We start from the raw sequence: 21,934 nt of genomic DNA, 5'->3' as shown, positions 1-21,934 counted from the left end.
ACAAGACAAAACAGAGCCTGTGTCCAGACCTAAAAGCCACTCTGCACTCAGAAGTGACAAGTGGGAGCCTCCTGCCCCTCCTGCCCATGTAAGGGCATCTCAGCTCCACGTGGCAGGGAGGGCACTGAGCAGGATGCAGGCCAGGCCTGGGTCCGGGAGCAGGTGTCATGGGAGAGCTGCCCACAAGCCCCCAAGTCAGGGCAGAGCACGATCCAGAGGGGTGGGGAGGTGCTGGGGGGCTCTGGTGGGAGCAGCTCAGGGCCTGAAGGCCCCCTAAACTCTACTGAGTATGGTCACACACCTCAGAGACCCGGCGTGGCGCCCCGCCATGGGACCCACTCACCATCCGGACGCGCTTCAGCCGCTCCTCCAGCTTCTCCTCGGCCTCCCGCGTCCGCTGCACGGCCTCCAGGCGGTGGATGAGCTCTGCGGCAAACTTCTGGGGCTCCACACGGACTTCCTTTGGCATTCGGTACGTGCGCTGCAAGGAGACGCCGCTGGTGAGCCGTGCGTGCAGTGTGGAGCTGCTCCGCGCCTGGGTGGCCTTGCCACGCCGCAGGTGAGGAGAGAACATGGGGCTTGCATTTTATCCAAATGCAGAGACCATTTCTCCCCCACCCAGAGCTGACCCGGCAGTGAGAACGAGCAGACACCGCTGCTTCCCGCCTCGCATGACCCTGGATGGAGACACTGAGCAGGCCGGGAGCTGCGTCCCCGGGACAAAGGCCACCCCGGCGCCCTCAGCCCACGGGCGCCTACCCCAAGAGCTTCTGGCCTGTCCCGGAGAAGCGCTTCTCGTGACTGCCCAGGCTGGGACCCAGGGCGGCTGGGGCCGTGGCAGAGGCGTGGCAGGAGAGCTGCAGCTGCAAAGACCACTGAGGACAGAACGAGCCCACGGGCCAGAAGGGCTGGCCGCTCCCTGCAGCGCCCGCCCTGCACACAAGGGGGCAGCAGTGCCCGGCACTCAGGTGTGCATGGACCAGGCTCTGGGCTCTGATGTTGGGATGAGGGACACAAAACTCTGGGTACAGGAAAGAGTCAAGGGAGAGGCGGGATGACAGACGGCTCTTCCTTTCAGAGAACATAATTCCACGATGCAGTTTACAACAATACACTGGATAGCTTTTTCTTTTGCGGGGGTGGGGAGTAGCTAGCTTTAATGTGAAATAATTTCAAATCCAAAACAATTGCAAGAAGAGTACGAAGAACTCCTGTGCACCCTCACCTGGACCCCAGCCCACTGCCACCTGCCACACTTGCTGTCACTTTCTCCCCTAGACACAGACACGCACACACTTTCTTGAGCCAGCAGAGAACACTCTGCACGTGTGACGCCTGCTAACTCCCATATACTTTAGAATGTATTTAACAAAAACCAAGGACAATCTTGTACTTAGCTACAGGACAATTATAAAAAAAAAAATCCTGATACAGTATTCTTATCTAATCACAGATCTTATTCCAATTTCACCAGCTGTCCCAATAAACGTCCTCTATAGCAAAACATGTTTTAAAAATTTAAGCCACTGAGGTCTAAGTGAGGGAGGGATGGGAGCGGCAGGAGTGCTGCATGAGGAGGCTGGTGAGGGGGAGGGGAGACCCAAGGGAGGGAGGGCCTGGCGACAGGGTGGCGCACAGGGGCCCTCTCTGACCTCTGGGTGGACAGTGGCTATGTAGAACCCTGGCCTCCAGACAGAAGCAGGCGAGGCGGGATGCCGCGGGATAGGGGTGGGAGCCTGGGTGGAGCTGGTGCCCACACAGCCCTCCCACCAGGGGGCTCTGGATGTGGTCTGGATCTGCACACCCATTCCTCATCTACAAGACAGGAGTAAGAACAGTTCCTGGTTCCTCAGAAACATGTAAAATTAGGGAAGAATGTCACATCAAGGGCTCAGAGACAAGCCACTGAGGCTGACGCTGATCACGACAGGCTCGAAGAGGCCTGGACACAGACAGGCCAATGCTTCAGAGGTGGAGAAGTTGGGGCCAAGGGCCAGGCAGTGCCCAACACCAGGAAGGGGTTTGTTCTGGAGCTGAGGAGGCCATGCCCAAGAAGGGCAGTCAGGGTGCCCAGCACTTCTAGAAGGTCTTGAGAGAAGTGGGCGTGAATGATGAGCCCCAGACGACTGGGCGGTGGGACTGCCAAGAGGCCGGGCCCTGGAAGGAGTCCTCAAGAGCGGGCGTTGGGACAGACCACAGGGACCCGAGGGCAGCCCGGCCCCACCAAGCCGGCTGGTCAGACGCCAGAAGCAGGAGAGCCGGGGCAGGGAGCGCTGAGCCAAGAGTGCTGTGACACCAGCACGACATCCAGATGGTGAGAGCGCAGGGTTCTGACCGCACAAGAGCAGAAGGAAAAGCTCTTGACGAGACCCAGCGAGTCCATTCTGGAAAACAGCCTCCAAGCTGTGCAGCTGTGACTCCGAAAACAGGAAAGCTGTCAGAAGTTACAATAATTATCAGATTCATGGAAGAACGGTAACCTTTACAGCTTTGAAGAAATAAAAAAAAAAAACCCACAAAGGAAAATATTTCAAGTAAATAAAAGTGCGAAACTTCTGAGGAATTTAAAAGGCCAGCAAAGAAAGAAGAGGCTCCTCCCTCAGCCTTAAGGATCTCAGGACCAGACACTTCACATGTGGAGGGCCACAGGCTCCCCCACATGCTGGCACCTCTCTCCCACGACACAGTCACCCACATGCGTCCCCTCCACTGGACTCCCCAAACCCCCGTGCATCTCGCAGCGAGGAGCACTGAACGCAGTAGACCCCCCGAGAAACGGCAACTCCCGAAAAAGACGTGCAATGGCAACAGGAGCCCCAGCTCCCTGGACCTACCTCCGCCCACCACCCAGCGTCCGGTCCGACAATCAAACAAATGTGCACGGGCTCCCGGGGCACCAGCCACAGAAGACATGTCACTGGCGAACAGAGGTGCGAAGCAGCATTCTCTTCCCGTTGGCGGGGAAGGCGTGCATGTGAGTCGTGGTGGATGAGGCTGAAGTCTCTTCACCTTGAACCTCAAACCACATCACTGAACAAAACTCTGCTGCACCTACTGCCCCGAGGACATGGCCAAGCTGAGCACAGCTGCCGACCAGCCCCCGACCAGCCCTCGCCCTGGCAGGGACTCCGCTCCCCGCGTGCAGATGGCCGCACCCCAGGGAGGACTCCCCCGGCTGCAGGCCACTCACGGTGTGTTTCTCCTCTCGCCCCATTTACCCGGCACGGCCGTTCTCTTGAATCTGGGCTCAAGGTGCAGGGCCAGGAAACACAGACCCTCAGGATGCAGCACTGCCCTCCAAGGGCCTTCGGGACCCAAGGGCACCGCCGTTCTGATTCTGGAAGCTGCTCGGGCAGCACGTGGGCTCTGGGCCACGCTGTCCTCTCCGCCCGGCTCAGTGCTGCACGCAGACAACCCGCCCCCGTGCTACTCCGGCTCTTTCTGTAGGTTTTGTCTAACACTTTGTTTAATTGTTCAAATTAAAAAATTTTTATTTTGGAAAAAATCTCAAACTTGCAGACAAGTTGCAAGAACAACACGAAGAACGTTTTTTCTGGATCTGACAGCAGACGGCGTGCTTCCTACACGCAGGGACTCTCCCACACGAGCACCTCCGGCCCCGACCCGCCTCCCTGGGCTCACCCTGAAGGGTGCGGTGGCCTCAGCTGGGTCCACATGGGATTTTCATGACCCCGTGACCTATGAGAGTTAAAGGGCAGTTCTTGTGCAGGACGGCCCTCAGCTCAGGTTATGTCCTCGCAGGGGTAGCTCTGGCGTCCTGTCACGGATGCAGGAGCCCAGGCAGGTCCTCTCGCAAAGCAGCTTTCTCCCCCGGGAGTACGTGGTCTGTGAGGGGACACTGGGGACGACGCTGACACCCTGCTCGTCAACGGGCTCGACCCCCCCATCACGTCAGCATCCACGCACGGACCCCACTCCATGGCACTGATTGTGACCCCTTCCATGTCCCCTCGCACCCCTATTTTCCGGGACACAAGATGCCGGGCCCCTCCTCTGTGCCCCTGCCCAGCCTGGTCCACAGAGCAGAGAGGACACGTGTGGCCACGCCCTCGGCTCAGGCCCAGGCTGCTCCAGACACGAGCCAGCTCAGCGATCCCCAGGAGGCTGCCCACAGGCAGGCACACGCATGCGCACACGCGTACATGTACACACACATGTGCACACACAGCCCTCATAGCATCTTCCCCTTGTCCCTAAGCAGACACCATCGGTGCCTGGTTCAGGCGCATCTGTGCCAAGGGCTAGCTGGGAGGTGACAAAATGCCCTCTTCTCAACCATATCACTTTTCTTTTTTTTTTTTTTTTTTTTTTTAAATTTTATTTATTTATTTATTTATTTATTTTTGGCTGTGCTGGGTCTTCGGTTCGTGCGAGGGCTTTCTCTAGTTGCGGCAAGCGGGGGCCACTCTTCATCGCGGTGCGGGGACCGCTCTTCATCGCGGTGCGAGGGCCTTTCACTATCGCGGCCCCTCCCGTTGCGGGGCACAGGCTCCAGACGCGCAGGCTCAGCAGCTGTGGCTCACGGGCCCAGCTGCTCCGTGGCATGTGGGATCCTCCCAGACCAGGGCTCGAACCCGTGTCTCCTGCATTAGCAGGCAGATTCTCAACCACTGCGCCACCAGGAAAGCCCTCACTTTTCTTATTTGGAAATTAAAGCATCTACAGAAAAGTGAAAAGACTCTAACCAAGGAATCCTGATGGAGGGCAGGTGTGTGCAACAATCCTGAGACGCATCTGCTCTCCCTGCACAGAAACCGCCAGGAAGACACGAGTCACTGCGGACGCACCAACGGGACGAGACCACATCTTCCCAGCAAGGTCATTCCCGCTCCAAGTCAGCACGTCCAAACGAGGACAGCTAATCCCTCCCGTCATCAGCAAAGGAACTCTCTGCCCAGCCCCACCCTGCACTGGGCTCTCTGAAGGTCCCCAGTGCCCACGATCAGGAGAACCACTATCACCTTGTTATTTTTATCCAAGAGGTGAAGTTGAGGCAGCTTTGAAGTCAGGATGCCCCACAGTTCAGCCACAGGCGGCCGATGCCTTGTTTCATCCCGAACAAAGCAGTGCTCATGGGTGCTCAGGACGGGGGCACTGCCACGCTGTCCACAGAGCCGCCGGCCGCCAGTCTGGCCAGGCCTGGGAATTGAGCCAGCGACAGGCTCCAAGCGGTTCTCCCACCTCCAGGAGAAGCACCTCACTTAACACGATGGGAAAGGCTGTGAGGAGGGCAGTCCCTGCTCATCTGTACCGACTGTGCGGGCACTGCCCCCTCCAACCGCAGGGCGAGAATGCGTGTGACCGTGTGCCGTGCCTGGACCTGAGCTGAGCTCCTAGGAAGCCAGGTCAGTGCCACAGCAGCCTGGTCAGAGTGGAGAGAACGGGTGGGCACGGGTCCAGGAGGGTGGGTGAGCCCCAAACTCGGAGACGGGGAGGGCGAGGGCTGTGCAGACGAACTTACAGGAATGTGAGGTAGAGGCACGCGCCCGTTGACCTGGACGCTCTCCTGCATCTCCCGGCGGTGCTGCTTGCGGATTCTGTAAGGTGGGACTCCATCCCTGTCCAGGAGAAAGAGACAGTCCAGCGTGAGCACAAATAGAATGGCTCAACCAAGTTCGTCTGAGCTGGCTTTATCTAGAGCAGGGCCAGCACAGCCTATTTTTCTGAGGTGTGATGGGCTAAGAATGACTTTTACATTTTTAAAGCGGAGGAGGAACATGGGACAGAGACTATTCGTGATCCTTTATGGAAAATGTGTGCTGACCCCTGCTTTACTGCCCAGGCAGGATATGGTGTGCCTACCTGGAAGGGGTGCTCTAAATGGACTGGAAACATTGGAGGGCTGCAAAATGGGTGGCCAAGACAATCTAGATCCCGTTGAAAGAGATTTCCAAGGTTCCTATATTCTGCTTTCTTCCAAGGTAAATTGGTAATGCAGTGTAATCTCTCTGTCAAATGCTCAAATTAGTTTCCTTGCCATAAATTTTAGTTATAAACCCTTTTGAAGATTATGATAAAAATAAAAATTAAATTACATACTGTTGGGACTTCCCTGGTGGTGCAGTGGATAAGACTCCACACTCCCAATGCAAGGGGTCTGGGTTTGATCCCTGGTCAGGGAACTAGATCCCACATGCATGCCGCAACTAACAGTTCACATGCCACAACTAAGGAGACCGTGTGCCGCAACTAAGGAGTCCTGGAGCTGTAATTAAGGAGCCCACCTGCTGCAACTAACACCTGGAGCAACCAAATAAATAAATAAAAATTTTTTTAAAATTACACACTGTCTTTAAAATAACGAAGCACTTATTCAAGAGAAGTAGCAGATCCAACACATGGCTCACTGCACAGGTGCTGTCCCTTAAGAACTCGGCAGCTCTCTCCTGCCATTTGAAAGCTACTCCGGGGAGCACAGTGGCCAACAGGAGCCTTCTCTGCTCCCCGCTTCTGTCTCTGAAGGACTCTGCAGTGTGCTGCCACCTCCGACAGCTCGAAGAGATGGCCCTCCCAATCGTCTGCTACTGAAAGACTCTAGCCTCCCAGTTGTCCGGCAGGTGCAGTGAATGTCTGTGCCAGTGATCCTAACCCCTTGCATCCTGCTCAAGCACTGCCCACAGGGGAAGTGCTGCCAGAGCAGTGCTGTTTTCACTGGACACCAGGATGTGAACACGCAGCCATGACAATTCTGATCTCACTGCATCGACTGCTGGAGCGCCTAGCGAAGGCGCCAAGCACACAGCACTTGGTGTGTCCTGGCCCCATCCCGGGCAGACACACACCCACAGCTCTGTGGCTTTGTGGGCAGGCAGGGCTGCACCCCAGGCTGGGTGGAAAGGGTGCACTTAGGTTCAGAGCAGGGCAGAGAGAGGCTGTGGTGTGCCCGGGTGTCCCTGGCTGTCAGGGTCCCAGGTGGTGCCACAGTGCAGATGGCTCAGCAGTCCAGCGGGGCCAGGCTGCTCCAGGGGACAGGCATCAGGGAAGAAGAGCGTCAAGTACATCTGAACGCCCTCACACAGCCCAGGGCTTGTTCAGGTGTCCCAAGCCACCAGCTTGTCTGTTTCTCATGTACTCTGACAGGGCACCTAAAATCCATACGCTTCTGAGGATCAGGCACCATCCTCAGAATCTATGCCCGAAGTCAGTGGACTAGGAAGCACTTCGCCAGGTGGAGGCGACCCTGAGTTGCCATCAGAAATAATTTAGAGGAAACACATGATCTTATTTTTTGCCTCATATACGTTCAAATACCTGCCACAATTTTACACTCCTAATTCTCGACTATGCCTACATTTCTGAGTCTCAGTGTAAACCAAGATGAATAGAACATCAGGGAAAAAAATATTTAAAAATTTTTAGATCTTCCCTTTAGCAAACACATGTCCTTTTCTTGGAAAGAATTAAGGGACTAATTGTCATTGCAGTAACTGAGTTTTGGGGAAGAGGAAAACAGATCTCGTTCTGTCAGCTGCTCCTGGGGGTCTGAAGGGCTGCAGTTCGTTGGAACCCTTCTATGTGATACTTTATATTCATGGAAGGTAGTGTTTGAAACCCCAGTAATTTCAAATAAGTTGTTAAAAACATGTCAACATTTTATATTAAAGATTCAAGACAAAGGAGAAGGTAATGATGAATAAGAAATGCCCCACAGAGACTTAACCTGACGGGATGACGCCTCCACCGTGTGGTCACCAAAGGGGAAGAGAAAGGGCACCAGACGCACACAGCACGGGGCTGCAGGAACCTGCTCAGAGACCCGTCCCATCAGCGGCCTGACCCCCCATCCCATCCAGCAGTCTGACCCATCCCGTCCAGCGGACAGCGTGGAAAGCAGCACAAAGACACAGGCAGCACAAAGCATATACTGAGAAGACGGCCCCCAGAGCAAGACCTCAACGTGGAAAGGCCTGCTCACCTACAAAGACGAGCACGGCAGCCTTTTCCTCTTTATTTAAACCTATCTGACCTCTAGACCCTAGCAAGGGCGGGGGCAGAGTCCCCATGACCCGCTGAGAGCAGCCAGGGCCACAACCCCATGTGCTCTCGTGGGGACAAGACACCTGCGGATGCGGCCATGGGCCCACACCTGCTGGCTTCACAGCCAAAGGCTGCCTCCCGCCCTGGACCTGGGCCCGGCCAGAACCTCCCCCTCGGTGGTGGTCAGATGGCAAATGGCGTACGACTGAAAGCTGGGCGAGCCTGACACTCATGGGTGGTGGAGTCAGGGCCCCACGTGACCCAAGCAGGCAGACAGGCAACACCCTGATGTGACATGGGCATGTCTGACACAATCAAACTTCTGACGCACGCCTGGGTCCCCAAAGTCACCTGCTGAACCAAAGAGAAAGGTATCAGAAACAGGCACTTTCCCCCAAGGGAGGGTTTTCCCCGGAGAGGACAATGAAGGAAGCTGTCACCATCAAGTGACACAGAGGCTCAATGTGGTTCCTGTGGCCCCTGGTGGCCATCCCTGAGCCGTCGGGAACAGGAGGCCAGTACAGAACCACGCTGAGGGGACGACAGGCACTGCTGAGCAGGTGAGACGGCTTCCAGATTAAAGGAGCATGATCGCAGAGCAGGATGGACTGGAGACGCCCTCGGGGACGGCCTGCCTTGGCCGCGCCTCCGACGTGAACACCAGAGAGACCCAGAACCTGGGGCGCCAGCCCAGGCAGCTCTGAGGCTTTCCCTCTTCCAAAGGTTCCAGCAGCCTCGGCCTGGAGGGAAGCAACTACAACAAACCTTGGCTCCAGTTTGCTTGAGGATTTCTAGCGACACTCCCTGCAATGCAGATGCACTGACACCCCACTGGGGAGGGCCCCAAAACAGCTTCTGGGGAGACGGCCCTGGCTTCCCCCTTAGGGGCTGCTCTCCCAGGCAGGGGCACTTACACGCTGCTGTCGGTGAGGGACAGGCTGTCAGCATCGCTGGACAGGCTCTGCTGCTCACTGTCGTTGGCGCTGGTGGCTGGGGCGAGGGCATAGCCAGAGTTGACGTAGTAGGGGTTGACAGGCTCCCGCCAGGATCCATACCTGCCAACAAAGAGGCACGTTAGCAGCTGCCAGACAACGTCCTCGTGCATTAATCCACATTTTCAGAATCATCTGATATCCCAATATGTCAACTACAGACGCAAACAATTCAGAAGACAGAGCAGAAAGGGCTGGCGTCTCCACCCTGCCTCCCACCCCGCTGTCCTTCCCAGGGAGATGGGCATCTCCCACATCTTCCCTCCACATTAGGCAGACGTGTAAGTGAACACACGGAGCGTTATTTGGGTTGGCATTTTTATGCACATAACTGGAAATGGGGCACGGCTGCTCTGCTCTCGCTGCTCCTACAGAGCGCTGCCCGCAGACTCACTAATCTGTCGCAAAGCCACCCGACCCTGTGGGCACAGCCGCAGCACCAGTGCCACGGCCCCCTCAAGAGGGTCACGGAGCGGGGCCAGGGCTCCCGGGCACTGAGAACTGCCACAGGATGGATGAGGGCGATGGCGGGTGAAGGGACCTGTGGGTTTAACAGTGGCTGTCTCGCTGTCCCCCCCACCCCAGCCACTTCCTCCCAGGAGCAGTCCAGCACTCCCTGGGTGGGACCCAACACCACTTGTCTAGTGACTAGCCAGAAACTGACACCTGGGTTTAGTTTGCATTTCCCTGGTTGGTGGTCAGGCTGGACGTTTGGGTGTCACTTAAATTCCCTCCTCTTTAAATTACCTGTTCATACCTCTGTCCATTTTCTATTAGACTGTTTATGAGTTTCTTAGTGATTTACAGATGTCTTTAAATATTCTTACTATTAACCTCTGGTTATATACGGGAAAAATATTTTCTCCCTAAATGTCACTTTTTAACATTGTTTATGTTGATCTTGATATTACAAAAGTTTTTTATTTCTGTGCAATCAGATTTACCAATCTTTCCCTTTATAGATTTTTCTGTATCTTACATAGGCCAGCTTTCCTCATTCAAAGAACAAATATATTCTTCTGTTTTTCCTCAAATGCTTCAATAGTTATTTTTTTTTAATTTAGATCTCTACCTGAAATATGTGCGTATAAAACCTACCTACTCCCTTGCATCAAAATGGAGAGCCAGCCGTTAGCATTAAGTACTGCACAATCCACCTTGTTCTGAATCCATTCACACCTAACTCCCCAAACACATGCATCGATTTCTGGAGTCTACCCTGCTCTGCTCATCCCACGATGGCCCTACCAGCCCTTCGCTGCTGCTCCCCACACTGCCTCCTCTTCCCAGAGCCTCCCTGGAAGCAACGCTGGTCAGTCCCCGCGGGTTGCCGAGGGCTACGACGTGCTGGGGGCCCATCGAGCCCGTGCAAACGCCCCTGGCTCCAGCCTCGCTCTGGTCAGGGCGCTCGTGAACAGCAGCTGCACTGACTCCAGGGACGTGGTAGGAGTCACCTCGTCCCCTGGACTTGTGTCCTCGATGCGGGAGGAGAAGGGACCACAACGCTTCTAAGTTGACGGAGCCCCGCGTGGACGCCCACCACCGGAAGAACAGAACCTCTGGAAGCCCTGGTTTGTGCTGTGCGCACACTCAGGAAAAGGCACTTTAACGAGACGGCGGAACCAGGCACCTTTCCATCTTGGACGCCTGTCATGCAGCACACGTGGGCCAGGCTGGGCAGCACAGCTGGAGAGGAGCGGCCCACCTCCCCAGGGGCCACAAGCACAAACAATGCAAAAACGGCACCCCACCTGTTCTGCCACTGAGGCCACAGCAGTGGACGGTGATGTGGCACAAGACTCGCCCGCCAGCTCAGGATCAGGTGCTCATCATCCCCACACCGCAGGGGGACACTGCAGACGGTCAGTCACCACGCACCACGGTCCTTCTGACCCACCCACGGCAGCCTGAGGGCATCCCTGGAGCCCACTAACACGTTCCGGCCAAATGAGGGCAGCGGCAGCGCCACAGAGGCTTATGGGAAGGGATGGGGACACCTTCACAGACAGGGACCCACACCTGGTCCTACGTTTACGCTGACACGGAGCAGACGTCTGCAACGTCACGCTCTTTCTCAGGGACACTGCTATTCCTCTGGTTCTTTAAAAACAAAACCGCCAATGCTGTCACCATTAAGACACTGTTAACTCAGATCACAGGGAGCGCTAAGCTGCTCTTCAGTGTCCCCATCACATCGCGGCCAGCACCCCGCACACCCACGAGGGCAGGACCAAGCCTGCGATGCCCACGCACCAGGGCCGTCTGCTCCCTCCTCTGACAGGTCCCAGGCACGTCTTTTACGCGTATAGAAAAACCAGCTTTGAGGCGATCAGCAGGCAAAACATGGATCCTTTCCACGGCCTCCAGTACAGAGCAAACCCCACTATGTACACAGCTCCCAGTCCAGACACAAAGGGAAGCAAAGGGCTGTCGAGAGAGAACAGAAAGGAGGGAGAGCAGCGAGGTGCTGACCGTGGACAGGAAGGCTGGCTCTCAGGACAGAGGCGCTGCAGGCTGCCGCGCGACAGAGGAAGTTCTGGGAAATGTCACTCGGGGGACGCTGGGCTGCTCCCCACAAGACGGCCAGGAACCAGAACCCAAATGTGGCATCCAGGGAAACCTCCAAGCTCTCTGTAGTTTCCAGTCCTCAGAATAAAAGCCCACCGGGGACTGTCCGGCCTCCCCGTCGCCTGCTCTCTGGGGTTGCTGCTGGCAGGATTTTGCTTTCCATCCTTTCACACTCAACCCTCCTAGATCCTTTTACTTTTGTGTGTCCTTTGTAAGCAGCTAGCCTTTTCAAGTTCCAGTTTGACCATTTTTCCTTTTAATTGCTTCCTTTGGTCCTGCTGCATTCAGTGTGGTTACAGAGAGTGGATCCACCATCTCATTGTTTGCTTTCTGTTTGTCACAGCTGTTCTATTTTCTTTTGTTCTTTCTTGTCTTCTTTTGGAATATTTTTTATTTTCCATCTCCTCCCTCTAACAAAGTAAGCCTTTTACTATTCTTTCAGTGGTTCCTTTAGAGATTATAATAGGTACCCTTGATACATCAAGGTCCAATTAACTGCATTTTACCTGTTCCCAGGCAACACATGGTCAGAATTAACTCCACCAGGGACAGTCCAGTGGTTAAGACTCCAAGCTTCCACTGCAGGGGGCACGGGTTTGATCCCTGGTCAGGGGACTAAGATCCCGCATGCCCCCCAAAAATAATTAACTCCACTCACCTCCCACACACACTCATGTGCTGTTGTTATCCTGGATTTTAATTCAGTGTAATGTCTTAAATCCCACAAGACATCATCAGTATTATTTTATCCCGCCAGCAGTCACCTAGAGTTACCCACATACTTGCCCTTTCCTTCCTGCATTGGGTGTTTCCACCTGAGAGCATTTTCCTTCTGCCTGAAGAACACCCTTAAGTATGTCCTTTAGTAAAGGGGCTGCGGCTGACAACTTGGTGTTTGTTGGTCTGAAACTGTATTAATTTCCCCTTTATTCCTGAAGGGTATTTTTACTGGGTTGGAATTCTGGTTGGTAATCATTTTCTGTTTCTAGGGAACTTTGTAAGCTTTTGGTGGGAATGTAAAATGGTACAGTCTCTGTGGAACACAGTGTGGCAGTTCCTAAAAATTAAAAGAGTCACCATATGATTCAGCAATTTCCCTTCTTTGCATATAGCCAAAGGAATTGAAAGCAGGGTCTTAAGAGACATCTGTACACCCAGGCACTTTGAAATGTCACTCCTCATCATCAACCTCTCCACCTCCCGCAGCTCCTGGGAAGGAGAGGTGGTGCCGGCCCCACCCACCCACCCTGTTGCTGCCCCCCTGCCACACCCGCCCCAGGCAGGCTCTCCTCCAGGCCCAGGGCCTGAGGCCAGAGTGCCACATCAACCCACACCTGGGATGCACAGCGGACAGACACGCCACAGACCAAAAACAGCAGGCAGCGCGACCCTGACATGGAGGTCGAGCTCGGACCCCGTCCACTGTCCCAGGAGTGGCCTCTAGAGCTATTCCTATGTTCCAAGATGCAGGCCACAGCCACATAGTGACTGTTGTGTCTTCAGCCGCCTTCAACCTGGCTCCTAGTCCACCTCCTTCCCGAAGTGACATTCTCAAGAGCCTGGGCCAGTCGTTCCACAGAATGTCTCACGTGAGATCTGCATCTAAAATTTCTGGCAGAACGTCACAGAAGCGATGCTGTATCACCTCAAGGAAAACCATGGGACTTCCCTGGTGGCGCAGTGGTTAAGAATCTGCCTGCCAATGCAGGGGACACGGGTTCGATCCCTGGTCCAGGAAGATCCCACATGCCACGGAGCAACTAAGCCCTCGCACCACAACTACTGAAGCCCGTGCGCCTAGAGCTCGTGCTCCGCAACAAGAGAAGCCACCACAATGAAAAGCCCACGCGCTGCAACAAAGAGTAGCCCCTGCTTGCCGCAACTAGAGAAAGCCCGTACGCAGCAATGAAGACCCAACGCAGGCAAAAATAAAAATAAATAAAACAAAATAAATTTATAAAAAAGAAAAAAAGAAAAACACCATGCCGGTTGGTCCCAATATCGGTGGCAAACCCAGTGCCTGTCAAGTGTTTTCACTCTAAATTTATTACTTTTCCTTTGTAATTAAGACATAATTTGTGGCGGAGATACTTTGAGATTATATACAAATCCTGTTCACACCCATCACTTGATCTGTATTTATCAGTTGGCATCCTATGTACCCGAGTGGATTTTTATTTTATCCAGTGGATTATAATCCATTCCTTCCAGCTCTGCTCTTCCCAGAGCCCAGAGTCTGTCTGAGAACACTCCCCCACTCCCAGCCCCAGCCCTGACAGATTTCCACCAAGGAGGTATCCGTAAACCTCCTTACCTGGATCCCCAAGGCTTCCTCCTCCACATTTTTTATCACATTGTCTTGTATTCTTGAGTGCCTGATTATTTTTCATTCAGTACCTAGTTATTCTGGATGGAAAGCCAGACACTGTGTGAAAATCTTTCTAAACTGGCCGCCTGGGATGATGCTTTCTTCCCCAGAGCGTATGCATTTTACCCTGGCCTGTGGCTGGGGCACTAGGAATCCAGCCACCTTAATCCAAAGTCAGGAACTGAGAGAGTCCGGGCTGGGCTGCAGGCTCTCAGAGGACCCCCTCCTCCCAGGGTTGGGGGATCCCGACCCACGTGTGGGGCATCTTCCTCCCAGGCAGGCCCCAGCCCCCTGGAGCCCAAGGACCAGCCACACTTTCCAGACTGAGACAGTCTGGTCTACCTGGGCTCCCTTCTCCGATGGGGCTGCCATTCCTTCCTGCTTGGTTAGCTCTCCAAAGGCTTCAATCTGATTAAAAAGAAAACCAGTTCACAGCGTTTCTAGCTATTCTCAGCAGTTTGCCCTGAACTGTGTGGCTGTCCAATACTAGAAGTGTGATTCCTCCATTTAATGGGAGACCTCCTACCCCCTGGAAATCCTCTGGATGAAAGAGGATTCCTAACTTGCACCACTCCCGGGAGGAATGTCGATTAGACCTCTCTGCTGGCCCCACCACCTGCAGCCCAGCCTGAGTGCTCGCCGCACACAGCCCCGCAGAGCCCAGCGGGTGAGGCCTCATGGAATCACTTCTTCACCTTGGTCAGCATCCTTCAGCAGAAGTCTTGTGATTTTTTACTCAGAAATTCAGGCACATACTGCATTATGCTTCACGTTATGCTCCTGCTTGTTCTGGCATAAAAGTAATGCCTTAAGTGGCTTACCAAGTCTGCTGAGCATTCCAGAAACACACTCAGGTTCCCGTCCTGCAGCAGCTTCACACGCTCAATTTGAGAAGCAAGGCTTCTGGTTGCCGCGGCGAGACAGTCCCTGTGCCGCTCACCTTCACGTGGGTCTGGAGGAAACACTGGAGACCAGATACTCCACTCCCTAACTGTCTCTCCTAAGCAAGGTGGGAGGTCTCTGAGGGGCCAGTAAGGTGCAGTTTGCTTTTTTTAATGTTATAATTTGGCCACATACAAGTGCAGTTGCCTCAAGTACTTCCTAGAATTTTACTTGTGATTCTACTGGCCCCTAAAATCCCAAATCTGCCTGTGGGACACTGGTCCTTGCTAGTCACTGGGCCTTGGCCCACACGGAGTTGCTAACTGTGGTGTGCGGTGCCCATCTCTCCTCCGGCAGGTGGCAGCTTCGGAATGGCACCTGGCACGCGATGCATTCACTTGCCGACGGGGGACATGGCCCAGCTACAACCTGAGGTTAAGCAGGAAAGGCACTTGTCTCCGTGCCAGGTGCCGCTGGGAACACAGCCAACGAAACAGTGTGGGACGGGGCAGGGATGTGAACAATGATTAAGGTCATTTCAGACAAAGAAAATAAACAGAGACCAGAGGAAAGACGGAGCCTACGCGGCTTCCCCAACCGGTCAGACATGAGGCCCACTCCATAGTGGAGTGGGAGCCTGGGAGCCCTCCCGGCCCCCGTACCCAGCACCCTGCCACCCACTTCCTGACTCTGGATGCTGGAGTCGTTTCCGACCGTGGCAGCCTCGTGTCTCAACCCACAATCCTTCTGCTCAGTGCCACACGTGGTGGAACTGGCAGGGCCCAACCCCCAGGAAGTCACAGCCATCTTCACCCAACACCTACTCCTCACTGAGCTCAAGCCTCACCATGTCCCAGGCCCACATCTGCGTGCGGGGGGGCTGGCCTGGGCACTGTGGGGGTCCCTAATCACACGGAGGTGTTGGGAACGCACCACTGCACACTGTTCACAGGGGCCTGCAGTGGGAGCTGTTGGGTGGGAGGCTTGCCACATGGCCAGAATCACTACCCCAAAGGGACAGCAAGTCCACTCCTGAGAGCACTTCCTCCATCAAGACCTTTAACTGATTAAAGGTCACACCTTCTGGACAAAACAAACCATCCCAAATGCGACCGGCATACCACCTGCTGAAACAGCATATCTATCCGTGCACACACTCGTGGTCCTCGGCATTAAGGAAAACGTGCTTTCCTCCTGCCCACGGGGAGGCAGTTGGTGGCGCGGCCACCTGGTCTTTAAGGCAAACGTGCGCTGCTTCCTCGGCCCTGCACCCCTCGCCACGCTCACCCCGCTCCATCTCTGCACGTGCAGCCCCGCAGCACCTGGGAGCTCAAAACGCTCCGGGCCACGGACACTTCAGGGTCTGAGGCCAGGGGGCCTAGAAGGGCAGAAGTGTGATGGAGGGAGGGGACTGCCGCGCTGCCCAGGGTCCCCGCCCTGCCCACACCACTCTCTTCCCTGAAGAGACCATCCATCGTGCACGCAACAGTTACCATGGGAACCACAGCACAGGTCCTCAGTGAGCAGAGGCCGAAGCCCACTCTTGCCTTGGCCCTTCCTCCTGGGCAGGTCTAGGCCCTCCACCTGCCTCTCCCCAGCCCAAAGGCCACAGCTGCCACGTATCTTAATTCCTACGCTGCAGTGCCTCCAATAGTGCTACGTAATTCATCCAGACTCCGCAGTTGCTTCCAACTGAAGGGCTGATCAGAAGACCCTGACTCTGGAAATAGGAATCCCGCCTTCCTTTGTTTAGGGGAGCAGAGGGGACAGTGTTGCTTCCTTCTCTGGGGTCTCCATCAACTCTTCAAGGTGCAAGAAAATCCAGAAACCTCTTGTCTCAAGGTCTGGCCCACGCTCACCCCCTCACTCACAGACGTGGCGTGAGGAGAGCTGCGGCTCGGGCTAGGCCCTGGTGAGCTCGCCCCGCCTGCTGGACCCACCTACCCATCGTCAGCAGGAACCGACCCCACTCCGCCTTCGGCTGGTTCTGTGACCACGCCTGGCTTCCACACCTGTAAACTGAGGAGAGCAGACCCAGAATGAGCCCCACAGGCCCACGCACGTTGCTAAGTGGGAGCGGGCGGCCTCGTCCTATGAGCAGGAGGGCAGAGTCCTGCTGCCCTGGAAAAGCATCAGGAGAGGCGGGCTCTGGTTCCTGTTCTCTGTTTTTAAACCCACAGAGAATAGTATAGTTACGGAATTCATGGGCAGGAAACACAGCGATGCTGAACGGGTGTAAGGGAACATGGCTGACCTTCCCCATGCTGCTTCTGCCAGAGAGCTTCTCTCTCTCTAAGCAAACGTGAGGATTTAACTTTCAGAATACGTAATTCATTTGTATAGTCAAACATAAGAAAGGTTAAAGTTACACCCCTGTGAGCAGGGGGGTTTATCATCCCCATTTCAGAGGATGAGGAGAGCTGCCATCTGGTCTGCTCGGCCGGCCTGCAGGAACACGGACGCTGCGTCCCCTGTGCTCCTAAAACCCTGGGTCCCTGAGAGAAGGCACATGATGTCTTGCACACAATTACAGAGCGCAGTGTGAGGGCTTCTGACACACGTCCACCCTGTGCGGCCACCACCGTGACCGAGAGGATGAGTTCATCCACACACCCCCCGCCCCGGTTTCCTTGTGCCCCTTCCGATCCCGTCCAGCCCCACCCCCACCATCACTGTGTTCTCTAGAATCTCACACAGGAGCACACGCCCCCTCTCATCTGCTTCTCCTGCTGGCACATGGATCCTGCAGTCCACGCACGTAGGCCCTCTCATGCCGAGTGCTGCCTGAGGATTGGGGTGCTGCAGCGCGCCCTCCACCACCCGGCAACCGCTCTCCTCTGGGGCTGCACGGCTCCACAGCGGGCCAAGGCCAGCGCCCACCCTTCACTGCACCAGCTCCAGCGGCAGGGAGTGCGGTCTATAGAATCACGTGGGGGGAGGGCACCCAGACCAGAGCTCTCTTCCCCCCCACTCTCAGGGAGCCCAGCACTGAGGAAGGAGCTCCCACCCAGACCCCAGCAGACATGCGGGGCTCGCCCCGCGTCCGACCCCACCCGTCAGGAGGAAGGCAGACAGGGCGGCTCCCAAACAAGGCCACTTGCCCTAAAGCTCATCTTCTCACATTACAGCACCCTCAAAACCAGAGAAAAACGACCAAGACAAAGGCACAGATGGCGAGGACACTTCCTCATTTCACTTGTAAGTCCAATTTTTTTTTCCCACGCCACGTGGCTCACGGGATCTTAGTTCCCGGACCAGGGATCGAACCCGGGCCTTTGGCAGTGACAGCCCATGTCTTAACCACTGGACCGTCAGGGAATCCTCATTTCAGATCAATCTCTACAAGATGCAGAGCCCAGACCCACACGTAGGATGTGCTTTAGTTTTTTTGAGCTGCGGTGACATTTAAATGCACGTTGCCGCATTCACACACAGATGCTATTACTTTCAAATAACTTACTACCTCTGCAACCAAAGGTCAAAAAGTTTATACTAAAAAATGTGATAGAAATCAGGCCAATGTCAGTATAAAAATCTCTGTTTTACAGACTCCAAGAAAATCAGGAAATCTGGCCTCTGTGCAAATGATCAGCCCAAGGTCAGCAGAGTCCCCCCACGTCCCCACTTACACACCGATCACAAGCTCTGCTTCGATGACAGACACTTGGGGTCACCACTGGGGTCAGGAACAGGTGATGTCAGAGGTGAACAGGGGCCACAGGGCACGTACACTACCTCCCTCACAGAGCTCAGCGATAACTCGGGATGGAGGAGACGCAACGCTGAGAGAATGAGTCACCTGGTGGCACCAGGGGGAGCTTCCTGCTCAGCCATCATATTACCTGTGCCATGAGGCTGCCTCCTGGTTCCACACTCCTTTTATTTATTTCATTTATTTTTATTACCCAGCTGGCACACGCCACCCACCACCGTGACCGAACTCTGAATTGCACAACACATCAAAGGCCATTAGGGTCAAAATTCGACAGGAGGATGTATGTTCTGTGGAACAGGGACAGCACAGACTGGATATGGTGGCCACCGAGGCACCAGTCACACCTGCCCCCTAAGAGGCAGACACTGGTGAACCTGGCCCCAGGGTGGCCTCCAGGGCCCAATCTGCCCTCACCACCACTTACCAGCTACTAACCTTGGGCAGGTTCCTCCCCTGCAAAGTGGACCGACAAGGGTCGCCTCTTTGAAAGGAGTCCAAGCATCCTACAGAACAGCACACACAAGGCAATGCCGAGGGCCAGACTATGCAGAAGGCCCTCAACTCAGACGGGTCCCCACGCTGTCCTGCACGGTGCCCCACACAAGGAACAGGACAAGGCTGTGTGGTAAAGGCTGCAGGTCACAGTCAAATCCCACAATTCCACCTAACTTCCTGTACGATGCTTAAAGAAGCATATTCAAAGCTCTGAAGTCAGAAGAACATCATACTCAAGGGAGGCCAAGCACTCCTGACTTGAAAAATTCACAGAGGAGAAAGCCGGGGGGTGGGGGGGGCTTGTTATAATTTCCTCTTTGCCACAAATCTTTTATGTAGCTATGCTATGCAAACCAGTAACTCTTTATAATAACTGTTGAAAATTCACATTGTGGGTGAAGTGGATTATGGAGCCCATCTTCCCAGGGAAAAGATTACACATGTGTCGAGAAGACTCCAGAGGGATCCACATAGAACAGTGCTACCTCTGAACAGTGGGGTATCAGATCGTTTTTCACTTATCTTTATTTTTCAATTTTCCTGCACCAAATATATTTCTTATATAACTTTGATAATAACACGTCCCTGGATGTTTATTGCTGCAGAGCAGTTGTTGGTATCTATGGAACAATATATATGAAGACCACTTTGAAAATTATAAAGCGCTATACAGAAGTCACATCTGGAACTTGCCAACGAGAGCTCAAACATGGTGACAACCAAACCAGAAACCCCATTCCTCTCTGCTTAGTGTAAACACTGCAAATTTAAATCAGCTTTCTCTGCTCACAACCGGTTTCTCAAATGTCAGCAGAAATCTCTTCAGGACCTGGACTTACACAAATGTTTCACATCAGATTTTTAGGTTACATGGATTTGATGAAGAGGAAGTTTATGTGGTAGTGTTTAAAAAGTGGAACAAAAAATGTTTCACAGAATCTGCCATCATGATTTTTAATAAATCATTCTCGTTTCAATGATGGGGGTCAGCCTGCATCTGGCACTACCCTCCCCTGGAGACTTCAGCCCCTCCCTCTAGCTTTGACCACTCAAAAACAAGCTCCAAGGAACTTACCAGTTCCAAAGAAGTGCCAATCACACTTCACGCACTCACAGTCACAATAAACATTTAGAAGTGGCAACTCCCAACAAATTGCAGGCAATTCAGAGTAATTTACAGAGATGCTGTCTATGCCTGCCCCCTGAGGTCTTTCAAACTGAGCCAGAGACTCTAGACATGGGTCCTTGCTGATTTCAAAGCAGCAGATCCCATGGCAGACCCATCACCTCTTTAACACAGGTCTGAATCAGTCATCAGTCAATAACCTGAAGCGAGGCGGGAGGCTGAAGGCTGCAACCCCGAGATCCCACAGAACTCTGCTAAGGAGACAAGTTCTTGGGGCTGAAGCTACAAGACCAAATCGGTGACTTTCAAAATGTGGCTTATTAAAAATTAAAAAACATACACTTATGAATCTAGTAGTCAAAGTCAAAATTCTGTTCATGTAACAGTATGATTTGTTCCCTTGAAGTAATTCAGAAATCAGAAACTCCAAGCCTCGGGTCACCCTTTTCACCTTGTAACATCACCACGTAATCCTCAACCCTTCTCTAAGCTAACAGGACACCCGTGTCTGCTTTCCTTGACGCAGCACATAGAAGTCTGTCCAGAAAGTGAAAACCTGAGGGAGAAACACAGATTCTTTGGGTACTTTGCTTTTATAAGAGTTATTTGATTTTTCTGCTTATGAAGCTTTCTTTCGCAATGTTTCAAAAGGATTTTCTTTTTAAAGGACGTTCACTGTATCCAAATGAACTTACCCTGACCACCTTATGAGAAAGCCCAACTAGGTAAGATACTTCCACTGTTTCCATATGAACATAGGGTGGACCCTGTGAAAACAAAAGGCCTGGGCTGCTCTTATTTGCCAGTCTTTGTTCACCATGGAAATGTTTATCTTTATATTATCTCCAGCACAACTGCAGGTGGCACCACAAAACTTTACATTCCAAAGTGAACCGAATTTCAAAGAACCAAGGGGCAAGTCTGACATTCCTTCAATGCTAGAATGTCCAAAAGCATTCTCTGTCACTGGCCTAACCCCGGCTCAGGCTGCCACCTCAGGGCACAGCGCCAGGCCTCATCAGGCCCTTTCAACACTGCAGTTTCCACGCCTGTGGCCCTCAGAGGCTGCCTTGAGGGTGGAGCACAGCCATATGGCTGGGAACCCAAGACCGGCAGAGGATGGGAACCCCCAGTGGGGATGGGAGGGCTCCAGCACAGGTACACCTGCGGGCCTGTTTTCCGCCCCCAGCAACAGTGCTGGCGACGTGGGCTCAAACGTGGGCCTGCTGCAGAACGAATGCTGAGCATAGCACCTCATGCTATGGCAGGTGCACATGTCCTGTGCACACACGGCATGCGGGGCTGAACCCGTCTGGCGTTTGTGCTGGGTAACGATGGCATTTGTGCTGGGTAACGCTCTATCTACCAGAGCCCTGAGTCTGTTTCTCATTCAGGCCAGTTTGTTATATTCACACTCTTCCCCAACAGTGAACTTGGCCACTAATCCACCCAGCCACCTTTGTCACATGAGGAACAGGGCAACAACACTCAGATGGATAAAAGCAATAAAAATCCAAACAAAAGAAAACTCTAAATTTGTTTACAGTGATTAGTAAATTCATTTTACACCTGAAAAACGAATACATATGCAACAGGTCTAGAGTTTATACTCAATGTATACCACATTCTGTGTGATGGACCTAATTTTTTAGGTCATGTCCATTTCTCAAAAGAAAATTCCTACTTTAAAATGTATTAAGCATTAAAAATATAAGAATATGTTCATATTAATTTCTATAAGTTTATAAAGACGCTTTGGAAGGACACACAATTATTCTGATTATTTACCT

General features: G+C 53.5%; 1 protein-coding gene across 2 annotated transcripts in view; it reads right to left on the bottom strand.

Moving 5' to 3' along the window:
• AXIN1 (axin 1) overlaps positions 1-21,934 on the bottom strand; it is a 59,494-nt gene that overhangs the window by 12,068 nt on the left and 25,492 nt on the right. For both annotated transcript variants that reach the window (XM_057530169.1, XM_057530170.1), the window contains exons 3-5: positions 8,913-9,053; positions 5,483-5,579; positions 344-481 (exon numbers count right to left, since the gene is read on the bottom strand). In XM_057530169.1, the coding sequence (XP_057386152.1) occupies positions 344-481; positions 5,483-5,579; positions 8,913-9,053 (376 nt within the window). The remainder of the gene's footprint in view (positions 1-343; positions 482-5,482; positions 5,580-8,912; positions 9,054-21,934) is intronic.

The sequence above is a fragment of the Balaenoptera acutorostrata genome, chromosome 15 (genome assembly GCF_949987535.1).
Source record: "Balaenoptera acutorostrata chromosome 15, mBalAcu1.1, whole genome shotgun sequence".
Taxonomy (NCBI): Eukaryota; Metazoa; Chordata; class Mammalia; order Artiodactyla; family Balaenopteridae; genus Balaenoptera; species Balaenoptera acutorostrata.
Note: the sequence above shows the minus strand (reverse complement) of the source record. Positions and strands in the feature narration are given on the sequence as shown.